This window comes from Staurois parvus, unplaced genomic scaffold (genome assembly GCF_062004578.1).
Source record: "Staurois parvus isolate SC_StPar_1 unplaced genomic scaffold, SC_StPar_1.0 ptg001245l, whole genome shotgun sequence".
Classification (NCBI taxonomy): Eukaryota; Metazoa; Chordata; class Amphibia; order Anura; family Ranidae; genus Staurois; species Staurois parvus.
The window spans coordinates 194,954-215,197 of record NW_028319041.1 but is presented as its reverse complement, the minus strand read 5'-3'; the positions used below and the strand labels follow the sequence as shown (position 1 = coordinate 215,197).

Below are 20,244 nucleotides of genomic sequence, written 5' to 3'. Positions count from 1 at the left end.
CCATTAGTTCTAATGACTTGCCGCCCACACTGGAGAGTGCAACTGTACTGGGAACCGAGGTTCCCTTGCAGGCTGCATTTTCCAAAGAAGTGCAGGGACTACTTCTCTGCGTGTCACGGGCACGGGAGTCCATTCAAATGAATGGGCTCTCGTGCCCGTACAAAACGGGGACCGCATGGCAGCAGAGATGTGAGCCTGGGGTAAGGGAAGGTTGTACACCTGTTAGTTTTTGCCATCTGTGTCCCATTGGGGGGATTTACCTTCACTTCCTGTCACAAAGCCAAACAGGAAGTGGGAGAAAATCCCTGCAAATTAAGGGAATTCCTTGAGGACCCCCTATTGGAACATTTCCCCTCTATTACTTTTTTGGGGACAACCCAAAATTTGGGGCTTTCTTTTACTTTCACTTTCGATGACAATTGTAAACAGGAGAAATAGAGAGGGGGAATCTCCTTTATGGGGACACCAGGGGTGGACTGACAACTCATGGGGCCCCCGGGCAATAGGGGATCATGGGACCCCTGTATCCTTGCCCAAACTCAAAAAAGCCTATGAAAAAGGTACCAGGGGCCCCCTACTGACCCCGGGCCCTCGGACAGTGCCCGAGTTTCCAAATGGTCAGTCCGCCCCTGGGGGACACAGACAGCAATAAAATACTACAGGTGTTCTAATCCTTCTCCACTCTGTCCAAAACTAAAACTTGAAGTCTAGGGTGTTCTCACAACTTTTTCGGAGATCATCGCAATACAGAATAATCCAGCACAGAGAGTAGGAATCCCTTGTAATGGCAACAATGGGTTTGCAGACCCGTGAACTAAATGTAGCGATCTACATTTCTCCACAGATTGGAAAGTAATTACGATAATAAAATTGGTCCGCCATTTTGTTTTTTTTCAGTACCCAAGGTCACTTTAACCATATGAGCAAAAGGGCCAAAATCCAACCAGTTGGTCCTTGGGGAACACCACATCTAGGAGAGTTTCTAGCCCTAGGCAATTTGCTATTAGCCCAATGGTGCCAAGTTGGGAAGGCCAGGAAAACACTGAAGAAAAGTCTCCCACGGACCCAACCACTCTACAGTTCTCTACAGACTGGAAAGTAATTACAATAATAAAATTGGTCCGCCATATTTTTTTTTCAGTATCCAGGGTCACTTTATGACCAAGTTGGGAAGGCCAGGAAAACACTTATTTTATGTATTGGCAGTCCTTTGGTTTTTTTTTTGTAGGTATGTGTAACAACCACCTATGGTCAATTGGCCTCAGATCCCAGTCTAAAAAGAGGCACTGAAGTTCTTGTGTGTAAATGTGTCAGGAGTATACCAAGTCACCTACATTTGAGGTTTGCTCAAGTAAAGGATCGCTACACCTAAAAACACTCTCACTTTGCCCATTCAGGGTCTGGACCTCCTGAAGGAAAACCTCCCACGAACCCAACCACTCTGCAGTTCTCCATAGATTGGAAAGTAATTACGATAATAAAATTGGTCCACCATTTTGGTCTTTTTTTCAGTATCAAGGGTCACTTTTACCATATGAGCAAAAGGGGCAAAATCCAACCAGTTGGTCCTGGAGGCCCACCACATCTAGGAGAGTTTGTAGCCCTAGGCAATTTGCTATTAGCCCATGGGTGCCAAGTTGGGAAGGCCAGGAAAACACTTATTTTATGTATTGGCAGTCCTGTGTTTTTTTTTAAGTATGTGTAACAACCACCTATAGTCAGTTGGCCTCAGATGCCAGTCTAAAAAGAGGCATTTAAGTTCTTGTGTGTAAATGTGTCAGGAGTATACCAAGTCACCTACATTTGAGGTTTGCTCTCCCACTTTGCCCATTCAGGGGCTTGACCTCCTGAAGGAAAACCTCCCATGGACCCAACCACTCAACAATACTGTTAGATGCTCCATCAAAATCCAAAGCCTGTGTAAGCTCCATGTTGGATGGCGCCAAAGCTAACATATGGGCAATTACTTCTTCCTTCCCATAGGGGTGGTAGTGCCTGGCATTGGCTTGCTCATGTCTGAGCACTGCATCCTGGTGTCACATGCTGTCCTATACGAAGAAGCATTGGGTATTTCCCAAGGGCTGTCGGGGGACTTTTTTTATTTTTCTTTTTAATAGGACTTGTCAAAGACTGTCTCCTGTCATCTTTTATACTACAGTTTTTTTCTTTTGTGAATGGGTAGTGGTACCGTGTACCCCATACTCATTCACATGGGGGGGCGGGATCAGATTCCGATAAGCCCTCTGCCCGCAGTTCCCCACAACCACCCGCCATGGCAGTGGGGAAGAGGCCCTTGTCCCCATCAACATAGGGACAAAGTGCTTTTGGGGGGAGCCCCAATGACCCAAAGCACCCCCCCATGTTGAGTGCATGTGGCCTGGTTTGGTTCGGGGTGGAGGGGACTCACTTGCCCCCCCACTTACCTGACTTGCTGGGCTGCATGCTTGGATAAGGATCTGGTATAGATTTTGGGGGATTTAAATGTTGGCTTGGGGGTTCCCCTAAAAATCCATATCAGACCCGAAGGACTTGGTATGGATGGGAGGGACCCCACGCCATTTCTTTGTTATTTGTTTAGTTTCCGGCAATTCTTTTTACATTCAGCTGTCAACAAGGTACCCCATACTCATTCACATAGGGGGGGCCAGGATCTGGGGGCCCCCTTGTTAAAGGGGGCTTCCAGATTTCGATAAGCCCTCTGCCCGCAGATCCCCACAACCACCGGCCACGGTTGTGTGGAAGAGGCCCTTGTCAACATAGGGACAAAGTGCTTTGGGGGGGAGCCCCACTGCCCCAAAGCACCCCCCCCCCATGTTGAGTGCATGTGGCCTGGTTTGGTTTGGGGGGGGCTCATTTGTCAGCCCACTTACCTCACCTGCTGGGCTGCATGCTCGGATAAGGATCTGGTATAGATTTCGGGGGACTCCCACGCCATTTTTTTTGTAATTTTGACGTGGGGGTTCCCCTCAAAATTCATATCAGACCTGAAGGGCTTGGTATGGATGGGGAGGGATCCCACGCCATTTATTTTTTATTTTTTTTAGTTGCCGCCAATTCTTTTTACATTCAGCTGTCAACAGGGAGCCTCACCGACAGCTGAAAAATGAAAGAATGTTTTCACTACTAAAAGACCGCGTGACCTAACAACTGAACTCACGCCGGATTTTAGTAGCTGTGCGCTCGGATGCGGTAAGATACCTAGTGAATTGTGCTGGTTTGATGTTTGCCATTGAACTTTCATTAGGATTGAATGTTCAACCACGAACCGAGCAAGGGGGGTGTATGGCCCATCACAAATCATCAGGTGGGGATGGTGATGGGGAGTTTGGAGTTAAAGAGAACCTGTCGCTGTGCCCTGGATGGACAAAAAGATAGCTTCTCTAAAAAAAAAAAAACTAAAAAGAAATTTGTGGAGAAAAAAAAAATAGGAATGGGTTCCCACCCGTGAGATGTTTTCCTTCTTAACCACTTCCCGTCCGGCCGTTGTATATAAACGGCCGAACGGTGGCAGTGCAGGGTCAGGTGGCCGTTTATAAATGGCCTCCCCGCCCCCTGCTTGTGCGCACTCCCTGGGAGCGCGCAGCACCGCAATCCGATGCCCGCTGTGTCCTCTGGACACAGTGGAACACCGATCGTCGAACGGGACCTCTGTGTGAGGTCCCAGTCATGTGATCACTGATTGGCCAATCACTGATCACATGCAGAGTAGTAAGCAATGATGTCACTTCTGACATCATTGCTTACTACATGTGAAATCTGTGAATGATCACAGAGATCACATAGTACAGGGCTATTCACAACAGCTTTGCACCATGCTGTGACCAATCAACCAACCAATCTCATGGCTGCAAGAATGCAGCCAGAGAGAAGGAGAAATGATTGCTTTTACAGCCTTTATGGGTGTAAAAGCAATCAGTGTATATGAAAAAAAAATCTTAATCACCCCCCACAAGTAGTACAGTGTCACCATGGTGACACTGCACTGCTAGGGTGACAGTATGTATAAAAAATAAATAAATAATAATATGAAAAAAAAATAAAAATGTAAACAAAAAATGTTTAAAAATTATAATTTTTGGTTATAAACTTATTTATGGTTATTTTTTTTTTTACTAAAAAGATATAAAGAATAAATTGTGGCCAAGATTTATGATGAAATAATATTTATTTGCCAAATTTTATAAGAAAAATGCTTTTTTCAAAATTTTTGGACTTTCATTTACATAGCATTTTAAAAAAAAATCCCAGTTGTGAATAAATACCACCAAAATAAAGTTTTATCTGTCTAAAAAAATGCTAAAAAATTCATATGGGTACAGTGTTGCATGACCGCGCAATTGTCATTCAAAGTGTGATAGCGCTGAAAGCTGAAAATTGGCCTGGACTGGGAGGGGGGGGGGGGGGGGAAGTGTTCGGTCTGGGAGGGGGGGAAAGTGTCCGGACTGGAAGAGGGTGAAAGTGTCCGGACTGGAAGGGGGGGAAAGTGTCCGGACTGGGAGGGGGGGAAAGTGTCCGGACTGGAAGAGGGTGAAAGTGTCCGGACTGGAAGGGGGGGAAAGTGTCCGGACTGGGAGGGGGGGAAAGTGTCCGGACTGGAAGAGGGTGAAAGTGTCCGGACTGGGAGGGGGGGAAAGTGTTCGGACTGGGAGGGGGGGAAAGTGTCCGGACTGGAAGAGGGTGAAAGTGTCCGGACTGGAAGGGGGGAAAGTGTCCGGACTGGGAGGGCGTGAAAATGTCTGGACTGGAAGGGGGGGAAAGTGTCCAGACTGGAAGGGGGGAAAGTGTCCAGACTGGAAGGGGGGAAAGTGTCCGGACTGGAAGGGGGTGAAAGTGTCCGGACTGGAAGGGGGTGAAAGTGTCCGGACTGGAAGGGGGGAAAGTGTCCGGACTGGAAGGGGGTGAAAGTGTCCGGACTGGAAGGGGGGGGAAAGTGTCCGGACTGGAAGGGGGTGAAAGTGTCCGGACTGGAAGAGGGGGAAAGTGTCTGGACTGGAAGGGGGTGAAAGTGTCCGGACTGGAAGGGGGGGAAGTGTCCGGACTGGAAGGGGGTGAAAGTGTCCGGACTGGAAGGGGGGTGAAAGTGTCCGGACTGGAAGGGGGGGAAAGTGTCCGGACTGGAAGGGGGTGAAAGTGTCCGGACTGGAAGGGGGGGAAGTGTCCGGACTGGAAGGGGGTGAAAGTGTCCGGACTGGAAGGGGGGTGAAAGTGTCCGGACTGGAAGGGGGGGAAAGTGTCTGGACTGGAAGGAGGGGAAAGTGTTCGGACTGGAAGTGGTTAACCTAGCCTGACTGTCCTTGGCCCACCCCTTTAACTCATTGGATTTCAGTCCTCTCAATCATGATGGCTCAGTATGTTGTTTTCAGTAAGCTGTGTGCAGCCCTGCCCACCAACCATGATCTGCTTGCATTGCACAGAAAAGCACAGAGACCCAGTGATAACATCATTGGGTCTAAATAAAGGCCTGTAGTGAAAATGGAAAGTCAACGTGTCATTAGCATGCTGATGAGGAGGGAAAGGAGGGACCATGGAAGGCAAACTATAATCATTTAAACATTAGCTGTGATTGAACGCCACATAATATACGAAATGTGTGTGTCTATAATTGTGCTTCTGTAGGATGGCGTACACACTGTCTATGTATTCACATTTCAATTTCAGTAGCAGCTTCTTCTAGCTCCTCGTTTCTAACGTCTGATTTCACAGTAATAAATACACTCGCTGATTAAGGATCGCTTTTTGCGGGATTGGAAATTCTCACTTCCCGTCTTTGAAAGATGGCGCTGCTCTAAGCTGAACATATCAACATAAAATGGATATTCATTTCTGAAGGCAGTGCAGCCAGCAGGGGTAGTGCTGATCTACAGCAACAACCGATCAATATATTCATGCTTACCAGACCCTACAGTAGATGTGGTGGCTGCATTAGTTTTCTCCTTTGTCCCATTATTTTCACTGGTCAGCACAGTGGCTAAGTGGTTAACACTTCCGCCTGGCAGTACTCGGGTCGTCATTTCAAATCCCAGCCACGGCACCACCTGCCTGGAGTTTGCATGTTCTTCCTGTACCTGCGTGGGTTTCCTCCGGGTACTCCGGTTTCCTCCCACACTCCAAAGACATGCTGGTAGGTGAATTGGATCCTGTCTAAATTGTCCCTAGTATGTGTATGTATGAATGTGAGTTAGGGACCTTAGATTGTACACCCCTTGAGGGTTCGGGACTGATGTGAATGTACAATATATATGTACAGTGCTGCGTAAATTGACGGCGTATATAAGTACCTGAAATAAATAAATAATTATTTTCACTTGTTGATGCGGCTAGTGACACACTTCCTGTCCTAGGGTGACAACACGTACTGCATCCATTGAAGAGCAGAGTAGTCACCTAAGGAAAGGAAGTGTGTTAGGACTTCAGAACGCCTCCCCTCATATCTATCACATAGGGGATAGGTGTTGTGCTCGGGATATCACAGGACAGGACTGGGTTTCTGGCAGGATCAATAAGTATTTTATTTTACCTATTGAACACAGACAACCAGGGGCGGACTGACAACTCATGGGGCCCCTGGGCAATAGGGGATCATGGGGCCCCTGTTTCCTTGCCCACACTCAAAGTACACCCAAAAAAGCCTATAAAAAGTACCAGGGCATTAAATGGGGCCCTCTACTGACCCCAGGCCCTCGGGCAATGCCCGAGTGCTCAAATGGTCAGTCCGCCCCTGCAGACAGCGAAACAAATGTATTGGTAGAATTAACATTCTGAAAGGCACCGAACAAGGGAAGTTTCATTGTTAAGAGTTTACATACACTTTAAAGATGGACTCCGAGATAAGGAAATATCTAGACATGTGCCGTTCATTTTGATTTGTTACAATAGTAACGAATTTAAACTAATCCAAAATAACGGAAAAACATTTTGTACGGAATTCGAATCGAATTAGAATCAAGAAAAGAAAATTAGAAAATTAGAAAAGAATAGATTAAAACAGAACAGAATATGAAAGAGAATAAAAGAATAGAATAGAAAAGAATAGAGTAAAACAGAATATAAAAGAGAAGAAAAGAATAGAGTAAAACAGAACAGAATATAAAAGAGAATAAAAGAATAGAAAAGAGTAGAGTAAAACAGAACAGAATATAAAAGAGAATAAAAGAAAAGAATAGAAAAAAAAGAATAGAGTAAAAACAGAACAGAATAGAAAAGAGAATAAAAGAATAGAATAGAAAAAAGAATAGAGTAAAAACAGAACAGAATAGAAAAGAGAATAAAAGAAAAGAATAGAAAAAAAAGAATAGAGTAAAAACAGAACAGAATAGAAAAGAGAATAAAAGAATAGAATAGAAAAAAGAATAGAGTAAAACAGAACAGAATAGGGCATCTCATGAAGCCCCCTACTGACCCCAGGTCCTCGGGCAGTGCCCGAGTTTCCAAATGGCCAGTCCCCCCTTGGAGACTACTGTATTCAATGAGTCAGGCCTGACTGGTAGCCATTCAGCTCCATCCTGCTGCTGAAATTTTCCAACAAATACCACGACCATATTCAAAAATTAAAAACTCACTTAATCTAGAACTACTGTTTTTTGAGTCGTTGGTAGAGGGTGGAAGGTGAAATCACCCATCAGTTTCTTGGTACATTTGGTGGTGAAATATTTTGTTTCCATGTCTACGCACTTACTATTGCTAGAACCTTTATGCTGGGAACACACCAAGGTGGTTGAGCAATTCCAAACTTCCACAGCATGGGAAACTGAGACAGGAAGTTGCCAACTAGTTTACCCAGGAGCCCAAGGAAGCCTTCTCCAAGAGACCTCAGTTATACCCGATTAGCGCTTTTGATTAGACCATGCCTTCAATAAGTTCCCAAGAAAGTACAGAGTAGAGGACAAGGAGTTGTAGGTAGTGATGGAATAAAAGTTCCAGATTTCATAAAGTCATAAAACCTTAGTGAAAGCATGGCTACTGAATATGGTATAATGAGATGAATACGAATAAATGGTTAAGTGGTAAAAAAACAAACAAAAAAAAAACATTATTGTGCACCCGACTTAGTGGACAATCAGGGTGCTGCTCAAATTTTCAAGTGAATACCAGTAACATAATAAAAAAATTAAAAGCTCTCACAATCAAGTACCACTGTTTGGGGGTCTTTAGTAGAAGGTTGGACATTAAACCACCCATCAGTTTCTGCTACGTTTTGGTAAGTTTGGTGGTGAAATTGTTCACATGTCTACACACGTACCAATACCAGACCTGGGTTCCCACTTTTTTTTATGCTGGTAACACACCAAGGTGGTTGAGCATCTCCAAACTTCGACAACAGGGGAAATTAAAACAGGAAGTTTTCAACTGGCTTTCCCAGGAGACCAAGAAAGCTTTGCCAAACAGGACTTTTGTTTAGACCAAGCCTTCAGGAAGTTTCCAAGAAGGTACAGAGTTGAGGACTAGGGAGTGATGGAATAAATGACCCAGATTTCGTAAAGTCTTAAAGCCTTAGTGGAAGTATGGCTACTGAATATGCTCTCATAAGATGCAATACATGGCCAAGTGGTGAAAACTGTGGTGTTGAAGCAGCTTAAGACCACACAAGCAAGTCAACGCTGGGAAGCCTCCTTGTACATTGTTATATTTGGATATGAGAATGGTACCTTCGTAGGTCCTGGGCTTTTTTACGAGGTCTACGCACTTACCATTGCTAGAACTTGAGTTCCCACTCTTTTTGTTGGGAACACACCAAGGTGGTTGAGCAATTCCAAACTTCCACAGCATGGGAAATTGAGACAGGAAGTTGGCAACTAGTTTACCCAGGAGCCCAAGGAAGCCTTCTCCAAGAGACCTCAGTTATACCCGATTAGCGCTTTTGATTAGACCATGCCTTCAATAAGTTCCCAAGAAAGTACAGAGTAGAGGACAAGGAGTTGTAGGTAGTGATGGAATAAAAGTTCCAGATTTCATAAAGTCATAAAACCTTAGTGAAAGCATGGCTACTGAATATGGTATAATGAGATGAATACGAATAAATGGTTAAGTGGTAAAAAAAAAAAAAAAAAAAACATTATTGTGCACCCGACTTAGTGGACAATCAGGGTGCTGCTCAAATTTTCAAGTGAATACCAGTAACATAATAAAAAAATTAAAAGCTCTCACAATCAAGTACCACTGTTTGGGGGTCTTTAGTAGAAGGTTGGACATTAAACCACCCATCAGTTTCTGCTACGTTTTGGTAAGTTTGGTGGTGAAATTGTTCACATGTCTACACACGTACCAATACCAGACCTGGGTTCCCACTTTTTTTTATGCTGGTAACACACCAAGGTGGTTGAGCATCTCCAAACTTCGACAACAGGGGAAATTAAAACAGGAAGTTTTCAACTGGCTTTCCCAGGAGACCAAGAAAGCTTTGCCAAACAGGACTTTTGTTTAGACCAAGCCTTCAGGAAGTTTCCAAGGAGGTACAGAGTTGAGGACTAGGGAGTGATGGAATAAATGACCCAGATTTCGTAAAGTCTTAAAGCCTTAGTGGAAGTATGGCTACTGAATATGCTCTCATAAGATGCAATACATGGCCAAGTGGTGAAAACTGTGGTGTTGAAGCAGCTTAAGACCACACAAGCAAGTCAACGCTGGGAAGCCTCCTTGTACATTGTTATATTTGGATATGAGAATGGTACCTTCGTAGGTCCTGGGCTTTTTTACGAGGTCTACGCACTTACCATTGCTAGAACTTGAGTTCCCACTCTTTTTGTTGGGAACACACCAAGGTGGTTGAGCAATTCCAAACTTCCACAGCATGGGAAATTGAGACAGGAAGTTGGCAACTAGTTTACCCAGGAGCCCAAGGAAGCCTTTTCCAAGAGACCTCAGTTATACCTGAATTAGCACTTTTGATTAGATCAAGCCTTCAACAAGTTCCCAAGAAGGTACAGAGTAGAGGACAAGGAGTTGTAGGTAGTGATGGAATAAAAGTTCCAGAATTCATAAAGTCATAAAGCCTTAGTGTAAGCATGATTCCCGAATATGGTATAACGAGATGAATAAGAATAAATGGTTAAGTGGCTAAAAAAAAATGTTATTATGCACCCGACTTACCATTGCTAGAACTTGAGTTACCGCTCTTTTTGTTGAGAATGTGCCAAGGTGGTTGGTCATATCCAAACCTTCACAGCAGGGAATAGAAAGACAAGAAGTTTGCAACTGGTTTGCCCAGGAGCTCAAGGAAGCCTTCCCCAACAGACCCAAGTTATAGCCAAATTAGTGCTTTTGGTTAGATCAAGCCTTCAACGCATTTCCAAGGAGGTATAGAATAGAGGGCCAACAGTTGTGGGGAGTGATGGAATAAAAGTTCCAGATTTCTTAGTGGAAGTATGGCCACTGAATACAGTCTAATGAGATGTAATAAATGGTTGAGTGGTGAAGACTGAGCTGTTGGAACGGTGTTAGATCACACAAGCAACTGGGAAACCTTCTTGCACACTGTTGAATTCAGATATGAGGATGATATCTTCTTAGGTCCTGGGCTGGTCGTGTGTGTGCTTTCTTTGTCTATCCAGATTTCCTCTTAATGAACTTAACACAATTAAGACGATCATATCAGCTTGTGGCGATCTCTAACCCCTGCTCTCCATACTGTTTCCTTTGTAGTCACTGAACAAGAGACTAAAGCGCCCAAGAAAACGGTTATCATGTAAGTGCCGCTATTCTTGTCTGTCTGTCCGAGTGTGCCCGTCTTGTCTGTCCCCCTTTGCATGGTTTTCCTAATTAGCTCCTTTCTAACTGGTGTGGCCATCATATGTGCTGTATTGAACATGGTGACAATGGGCTCAAGGCGCCTTTAGCTCTCTTTGCTTCAGCATGTGCAGTCAAAAGTCAACAAACTTTTAAATTTCCAACATACAGAGGGCTTACTTTATCCTGTAAAATACAACGGTGGGCATTTGTTTTCTTTTGACTTTTTTTTTTTAACTGTCTTCTGAAAAAAGTACCCCCTGCAAAACAAGACTATCAATACTTATAACCAATAAAAAAGAAATGAAAGAAAAAAAGAAAGAAAGAAATTACTTATAAGCAATAGGTGCAGGTACTGCTCTCTTGAAAGCCACCCCTTGTCTCCACCTGCTACCCGCCTCCAAGCACCATTCCTTAGTTCCACCCCCCACCCACCTCTAAGCACCATCCCTTGGTTTCAACCTCTACCCACCTCAAAGCACCATTCCTTGGTTCCAACCCTACCCACCTCCGAGCACCATTCCTTGGTTCCAACCCTACCCACCTCCGAGCACCATTCCTTGGTTCCAACCCTACCCACCTCCGAGCACCATTCCTTGGTTCCAACCCTACCCACCTCCGAGCACCATTCCTTGATTCCAACCCTACCCACCTCCCACTACCGCTCCTTTCAGAGAATACAGAATCAAGTATCACTTTGTGGCGCTAAGTAATTTGTATGGACTTTGTTAACAACAAGAAAAGCAATAAAATATATCCCATCCAAATACAAAATGCCCCCAGTAACAATAGATCACCCCCAGCAACAATAGGACCCCTGCAACAAAACACCCCCAACAACAACAGATCTCCACCAGCACCAATACAGTAGATCTCCCTTGGTTCTACCCCCTACCCAACTCCAAGCATCTTTCCTTGGTTCTACCCTCTTCCCACCCCCAAGCACCGTTTGTTGGTTCCACCCCCTACCCACCTCTGAGCACTGTCTCTTGGTTCCACACCCTACCCACCTCCAAGCACCGTCCCTTGGTTCCACCCCCTATTCACCTCCAAGCACCATTGCTTGGTTACACCCCCTACCCACCTCTGAGGATTCTCCCTTGGTTCCATCCATACCCACCTCCAAGCACTGTTCCTTGGTTCCACCCCCTACCCACCTCCGAGCATCATCCCTTGGTTCCACCGCTACCCACCTCCAAGCACCGTCCCTTGGTTCCACGCTCTATTCACCTCCATGCACCATTGCTTGGTTACACTCCCTACCCACCTCTGAGGATTCTCCCTTGGTTCCACCCATACCCACCTCCAAGCACCGTCCCTTTGTTCCACCTCCTACCCACCTCCGAGCATCATCCCTTGGTTCCACACCCCTACCCACCTCTGAGGATTCTCCCTTGGTTCCACCTCTACCCACCTCCAAGCACTGTCCCTTGGTTCCACCCCCTACCCACCTCCGAGCATCATCCCTTGGTTCCACCCCCTACCCACCTCTGAGGATTCTCCCTTGGTTCCACCGCAACCCACCTCCAAGCACCGTCCCTTGGTTCCACGCTCTATTCACCTCCATGCACCATTGCTTGGTTACACTCCCTACCCACCTCTGAGGATTCTCCCTTGGTTCCACCCATACCCACCTCCAAGCACCGTCCCTTTGTTCCACCTCCTACCCACCTCCGAGCATCATCCCTTGGTTCCACCCCCCTACCCACCTCTGAGGATTCTCCCTTGGTTCCACCCCTACCCACCTCCAAGCACTGTCCCTTGGTTCCACCGCCTACCCACCTCCGAGCATCATCCCTTGGTTCCACCCCCTACCCACCTCTGAGGATTCTCCCTTGGTTCCACCGCTACCCACCTCCAAGCATCGTCCCTTGGTTCCACCCCCTATTCACCTCCAAGCACCATTGCTTGGTTACACTCCCTACCCACCTCTGAGGATTCTCCCTTGGTTCCACCCATACCCACCTCCAAGCACCGTCCTTTGGTTCCACCTCCTACCCACCTCCGAGCATCATCCCTTGATTCCACCCCCCTACCCACCTCTGAGGATTCTCCCTTGGTTCCACTCCTACCCACCTCCAAGCACCGTCCCTTGGTTCCAACCCCCTAACCACCTTCGAGCATCATCCCTTGGTTCCACCCCCTACCCACTTTCAAGCACCATTGCTTGGTTCCACCCCCTACCCACCTCTGAGGACTCTCCCTTGGTTCCACCCCCTACCCACCTCTGAGGACTCTCCCTTGGTTCCACCCCCTACCCATCCCAGTGCTGATCCTTTTAGAAACAATATAACCAAGTATCATTTTGTGCTACACAGTTTGTATGGAATTTGATAATAAGAAAAACAGTAAAACAGATTCCCTGAAGCCAGCAACAATAGCCCCCTCCCCCAGCATCAATAAGTCTCCCCAGCTAAAATAGACCCCCTGCAACGATATACCCTCTAGCAACAATAGATCCACTGCAGGAGCAATAGACCCCTACCAACAACAATAGATCCCCCAGCAGCCAGCATTAATAGACCCTCCAACAGCCAGCGACAATAGATCCCTCCAACCAACATATCACCCCCCAAAACAATAGACCCCTCCTTCAACAATAGACCCCCCCACAGCCAACATCAGTGGATCCTCCAGCACCCCTTGCCATTACATACATTCAGTGAAAAAAAGCCCTGCTCACAAGTTCTATGAGGGGAATCCTCAGAATTTGACACACCCTCGATCTGTGATGCAGTTCCTCTTCCTTTTTTTTTCAGGCAAGAGAGTTGCGTTGATAATTTTTAAGTTATTTGTGCAAAAATCTAAATTTTTAAAATATCTAAATTTTAGAAATAAACATTTATTGTGTGTATGGGGGGGGGGGGGGGGGTGTTATCCATGCCCCTCAGTTGACTTAGCATGTTAGGCTTTCTCATACGAAAGGCCATCATTGCCTGCATGCTTGTTGGCAGACTGTGTAACGTGACTAAGTAAGATGGTCCCATAGAGGAGGACGGGGGATATATCTCTCCTCAGAATCAATTTGCTCTATTTTTGGCACAACAGCTGTTATTGAAGTCTTCAGAGATCTTCCGTTCTTGCCTTCAACTTGCCATTAGATGCAAATGGCATTTTTGAAAAATTTACTTGTATAATTTTATCATAGTTACCTACTTAAAATTTAAATAAAAAACATATTTCAAAACATTTGTTTTTCATCGTGAACACCCAAAATAAAGAAGATTAAAATATAGCTATATATTCCCTTTTTTGTACATGATTTTTGTGTTTATGGTAGAATTTAGTCAGGTTGTCTTTTTTTTTTTTTTTTGTCAGGTAAACATGAATGATCACAGAGTAATAATTTGTATTCTCCTATTAAGACAGCAGGTGGAGCTCTTGGCACCTTTTACTTGTTTTTCAAGCTCCCTTTACTTGATGCTGAAAAAAATATGTTGGGTATAAGGCTCAGTAGCTCAAGTGGAAATTTACACACACAAGTGAACAAGTCCCAAACATGACTCAACCCTTATTCATTGAGATCTTCCTGAAAGATGATTACTGCTGGGCTGTTTATTTAGCTAACCCATAGTGCTCTGGGAATCCTTTATCATTGCGGTTTTTTTTTTCATATATATATATATATATATATATATATATATATATATATATACAGTACAAGCTTTGCATACCTACAGCCAAGGCTTTTTGTCAGCGGGAACTGGGGGCAGTGGCGTCTCGAGGCAGGTGCGGGGGGTGTGGTCCGCACCGGGTGACACCGACCACACAGGGTGACACCTGACCTGCTCCACAAAAAGGTAAGTTGTAAAGCAAGCCGACGATCCGACGGATTGTCGGCTTTCTTTACAACTTACCTTTTCTTGGAGCAGGTCCAGTGTCACCCCGTGTAGGTTGCATGCGGACGATCCTGCGGGGTGACACCGGTGTATGGGCAAGATGTGTCTCCCATGTAGATATGTAACCCCTGAAGCAACTGCACATGTCCTAGTTTCAGGCACGATCAATCGATGATAGAACTACTGCAATCATTGATTGATCGTGCCTGAAACCGGGACATGCGCAGTTGTCCCAGACCTGCTCCAACAAAAGGTAAGTTGTCAAGCAAGCTGACGATCCCGCAGGATGGATCAGATCTGCGGATTGAGTATAATGGATCGGACTCTGATCCATTATGCTCCCCAATCCGCAGATCCCATCCATCCTGTGGGGATCGTCGGCATGCAACCTATATGGGGAGACACCAGACCCGCTCCACGAAAAGGTAAGTTGTAAAGCAAGCTGACGATCCCGCAGGATGGATTGGATCTGCGGATTGAGCATAATGGATCGGATCTATCCTGTGTGGATCGTCTGCTTGCTTTACAACTTACCGATTCGTGGAGCAGGTCCAGTGTCACCTCGTGCGGTCGGTGTCACCCGGTGTGGGCCACACCCCCCCTCACCTGCCTCGGGACGCCACTGACTTGCCGACATCCGTGCGACTTCATACACAGATGTCAATGCAATGAAATCGCACAAAAATAGTGCAGAAACCTTTTTCAAAGTCGCCTCGACTCAAGTTGCACCACTGAATGGTTCCATAGCAGCAAATAGGGTGCGACCTGTCATGTGACTTTGATCTGTCAAGTCTCATGACAAGTCGCACGACAAGTCGCACCCGGTGTGAACAGGGGCTTAGTTTTGGATAGTGTAGGTGAGGTTAGCAAATATTATCAGGTTATTTTTAGTGATGGGCCGGAAACCCCCCTGTTCAGTTCGCGGTCGAACATTCGAACATAACGAGGGGACAATTCAGTAAGCGGTATCTTACCGCATAGCTACTAAACACATTCTTTATTCTTTCAGCTATCAGTGGGGTTCCCCGCTGGCAATTTAAAAATTTAAAAAAAACCGCTTGAGGTTCCCCCCCGATCCATACCAAGCCCTTCGGGTCTGGTATAGATTTTGAGGGAAACCCCCACACTAACTTTTTTTCAGGGACACTGACTGGTGACAGTATGAAAAAAAAATTATAATTTTTTTAATTTTTTTTTAATTTATTTTATTATTTTTAATTTTTTATTAAATTTTTTTCTTTTTTTAAGATTTTTTTTTCATATTTCACTATGACCAAAGTAGTACAATGTTACCATAGTATTATTGTACTACTCTGGGGAAGTGATCAATATTTTTATTTTTTTTTTACACAATTTGCTTATAGCAAAGAATTACTTTGCTATAAGCAAGCATTTACCTGAATGACATCGATTCATTCAGGGTTTTTTTTTTTTTGTGCTTAGCTGTGATTTGGCCATGGCTAATCACATGACACAGCTGGGCTGTGATTGGCCCAGCTTGTGCATGTGATCTCTGTGACCATTCACAGCTAGACACTAGTATACAATGGATGGCATGAATGAAGCCATCCATTGTATACAACTGTCATGTGACCTGCTGTGATTGGTCCCAGCAGGTCACATGGTACCGGCAACGGGGGCCGGTACTCAGATCTGTCATCGGCCGTGTCCGAGGTACACGGCCAGTGACAGATCGCGCCGCTGAGCGGCTCTGCAGGCGCGCAAACTGCGCATGCCCGAAAAGACGCCATATGGCGTCCACCCAGAGAGGTGAGGGTTTTTGCCGGCTGCCATTCATCCATTGGCCGGGCTGGAAGAGTTTAAAAAAAAAGAAAGCCAACGTGTTTCTGGGGCCAAACACACTCCTCTTCATCAGGACTATTTATATCATAAACAGTAAAAAATCATAAATATAAAAATGAATACATACCGTGTGCACAATTATTAGGCATGAGCGTATTATGACCAAATCCTCATTTTTCTGCATGTTGTCCACCTCCAAGCTGTAGAAACTTGAATGCTTATTGGATGTAAGCAGATCAGGTGATGTGTATTTGTGTAATGAGGGAGGGTGTGGTCTAAGGAGACCAACACCCTCCTATATCAAGGTGCGCATAATAATTAGCCCTCACGCACACGGGACGTTTGAGTGGACTCCCGTGCCCCGTGACACGCAGGGTAAGAAGTTCCTGCACTTCTTTGGAAAAGGCAGCCCACATGGGAACCTTGGTTCCCAGTACGGTTGCGTTTCCCAGTGTAGGCGGCGTGCCATTAGAACCAATGGCACCCGCCCGCAGGTCCGCAATTCTCTGTGCGGGTGGGGCGGCTGCACGGATTTTCGTGCGGATCCGCAGCGGCACCACCCGCACAGATGTGAACCTAGGGTAAAGTAAACCCTCTGTAAAAACTTCTTTTCAATGCAGCCAGAACATCTAGAGATATAGGAAGCTAACATTATGAGCAAGGGCGGACTGACCATTCGAGAACTCGGGCACTGCCCGAGGGCCCAGGGTCAGTAGGGGGCTTTTTATAGGCTTTTTTTGAGTGTGGGCAAGGTCACATGGGCCCCATGATCCCCTGTTGCCCGGGGGCCCCATGAGTTGTCAGTCCACCCCTGATTATGAGGATACAACACAAAATAAAAGGATCAGATTTACTAATCAGTCACGAAAACCTGTCTCTCAACGCAATTAAAAGTTTGAAATTAACCTACTCGTAACCTGTTTGTGCATGGGTCAGCATGGCACAGAGAAGGAAGCTCACCCAACTAACTTGGCTTGTGTCACTGCAAGCACTGTCTGTGTGTCTATATTAATTCACACATTTACGTCGTTAATAGAGAGGAAACTATAACAACGGTGGTGAAAAGTCCAAGGATGAGGAGAAGGATGTCTCCAGGTATCTCTCCTTCACGCCGCATCTCTGGTCAGTCTCCAGCAAGAACCCCCAGGTCAGAGGCCTCTACACCAGAGCCCTTCTCTTTTGCAAGAGGCAAGACATCCATCTACAGATCCGAGGCAGAAACCCGAAAGACGGTGGTCCCAACTCTCTTCATAACAGAACCAGAAGATGACCGAGGAGCAACTGCCAGATTAGCAGAGCAATCATCCAGATGGGTTGAGGTTGAAGAAATTATTGAATTCCAAGTGAAAAAGTCTCCCAAGCCAACCCGAAAGAGAGGAACTTCACCAGCAAAGCCAGAGAAAGATGAAAGGGGGTCAAAGAAATATACGCAGTATGGCTCTCGATCAAGGGGTTTCCCTGGCGATGACCCAAACACAAATAACTCCAATAATAAACTTGTGGAAGAGGCCGAGGCTTCCCTTTCATCTTGCAGCTTTTCCGAGGTTGATATCCCAGCAATGGAATATGACATTGCTGAAGAAACAGAGACCGAGGTCGAAGAAGATCTAAGTTCACAACATGCAGCAGAAGAGGAAGATCATGAAACTTTAGACAGCACAGTCCAACAAGAGTCAGTACTTCCAACAGCTAAAAGAGAATGTGCGGAATTTCAAATCTTTGAAAAGGATGAAACAATAACCTCACCTGTGAATTTTGGTACTATAAAAGACATAGAACAGGAAGCTCTTGAAGCACTGGAAGTTGAAGACATCATCATTGAAGAACCTGAAGAGCAAGATAACGACGAGCTAAAAAGCCGAGATAAAAAAATTCTTACTCGTGATGGTAAAATTCTAACTTTAGAAGATCTTGAGGATTACGTTCCGGGTCAAGGAGAGACTTACGGATGTGGTGAAAATGTTACAAACATCAAGGAGGACACGCCATGCGAGATATCAGTCCTGCAAGCTGAAATCAATGAGCCAACTGTTGGTAAGCCTTTGTTGCTGAATGTAGGTAGGCCTGTTGTACCGAAACAAAGGCAAAGTTTTTTCAGCAACTTGAAAGAAGGAATTGGAAGCATGTTCACAACTGGCTCAAGAATGAGTAGAATGAATATGATGGGATCCTCAAATGTTTCTTACCATATGAACCCAACCAGCAGTACTGGAGCAAGTGCCAGTTCTTCACCAGCTGGTCGGCCAACATTTAACATCAAGCCTTCTTTCTGTACTGAAGTTCAACGCTCTGCAGACAATGGGCAACCCAGCTTCAAAACAGAAGTTTCAACAAGAACCCTAAGCTATGGAACACTTGGAGAAACTGTAATGCTACACATAAGCAAAAAAGACACTTCTCAAAGCTAAGCCAAGCTAATATTTTGATGATATAAGGGGGAGATTAAAATAAGAGAAGTCCAGACCAGAAATATTATGAAGAATTAAATCAGGGCAATGGAACTTTTCCAGTCTTAATGGGAACACTTACACGTAGATTTTAATAAAATCAAATAAACCCAAAGTGCCATTCCATGCAGAAATAATGGTGGTCTATAAATAAGAACTTAGACGACATGACAACTCCATTGGTTTGACTCTCCTCCTTGTATAGACTTTACTGCAACTTTATGGTCTTTGTACGTAAGGAGAATCACCATCTTTTCTTACGTCGTTCTAACATGTTTTATTCAAGTATTCTGTCAAAAATGAAAATTATGTTTACATTGGTACATCAACCGTTGACTATGGCAGATGACAAAAGTGCTTTGAATGCTGCCAAAATCGTAGCGTGATATGAATTAAAATGTAAGGGGGGGGTGGAAAAAAAACTGTTATCTTGGACTGTGGCCATAAAGACACATGGATTGCTTTTGGTCTAATTACGTTGCTCTGCAATAACTGAGATATGTCAGAATACATAACACTTGAGTGTCTTTGATGGATGGTACAGAACGTCCTTTGCCGAAGAAGGACATGGGCGCATTGATAAAAAGATCTCCAGTGAATTTATAATCTTGACATTGAGGAAACACAGTGGTGTTTTTGTCCTGTTAAAGGCCATTTGTATCTAGGTCATACGATTCGCCCTCTTCATGTGCCCAGACTGTTACGGAAAGCTGTTGATGAAACAGGGACTGTCCTTTACTTACTAAATTGAATAAAATTTTGAAAGTGAAGCCTGGGACATGAAGTTCAGTATCCATCTCCGGGAGAATTACGACTTTATTAGGATGAGCTAAGTGATACTCTTTTAGTTTGTTTAATGTAGATTGAATTATTCTTGCTGCTGAATCTCTAAGCGTGAATTGAAACTTGTGATCTAGCTGTTATTTATTAACTTCTTAAGCCCTGCCGTGGAAGGTGTTCAATTAAACATTGATCTCTTCAGATAAGTGATATGACAAAAATGTCCAAATAAAAAAAAAAACATGGTGGTGAACCAAATCGCATGTTTTCTGCTTGTGTTTTTTTTAGTTCAATCTTACATAGTTAGTGTGGCTGAAAAAAGACAAAAGTCCATCCAGTTCAACCAAAAAAAAAAAGTTACATTGCTATACCCACAGTTGATCCAGCGGAAGGCAAAAAACCCAGCAAAGCACGATCCAATTGGCTCCTGCAGGGGAAAAAAATCCTTCCTGATCCCACGAGAGGCAATCGGATATTCCCTGGATCAACTTTGCCTATAAATGTTATATCCAGTTATATATCCAAGAAAGAATCCAGGACTTTCCTACAGCAATCCACTGAGCTGGCCACAACCAACTCTTGAGGGAGTCTATTCCACATTTTCACAGCTCTTACTGTGAAGAAACCTTTCCGTGTTTGGAGATTACATTTCT

General features: G+C 44.9%; 1 protein-coding gene across 34 annotated transcripts in view; it reads left to right on the top strand.

The window, feature by feature from the left end:
• The window catches only part of OBSCN (obscurin, cytoskeletal calmodulin and titin-interacting RhoGEF), a 518,757-nt gene extending 498,908 nt beyond the window's left edge, over positions 1-19,849 (top strand). For all 34 annotated transcript variants that reach the window (XM_089660447.1, XM_089660452.1, XM_089660453.1 and 31 more), the window contains 2 exons: positions 10,639-10,681; positions 17,401-19,849. In XM_089660447.1, the coding sequence (XP_089516573.1) occupies positions 10,639-10,681; positions 17,401-18,772 (1,415 nt within the window). In that variant the 3' untranslated portion in view covers positions 18,773-19,849. The remainder of the gene's footprint in view (positions 1-10,638; positions 10,682-17,400) is intronic.
• Positions 19,850-20,244: the final 395 nt, after the last annotated feature.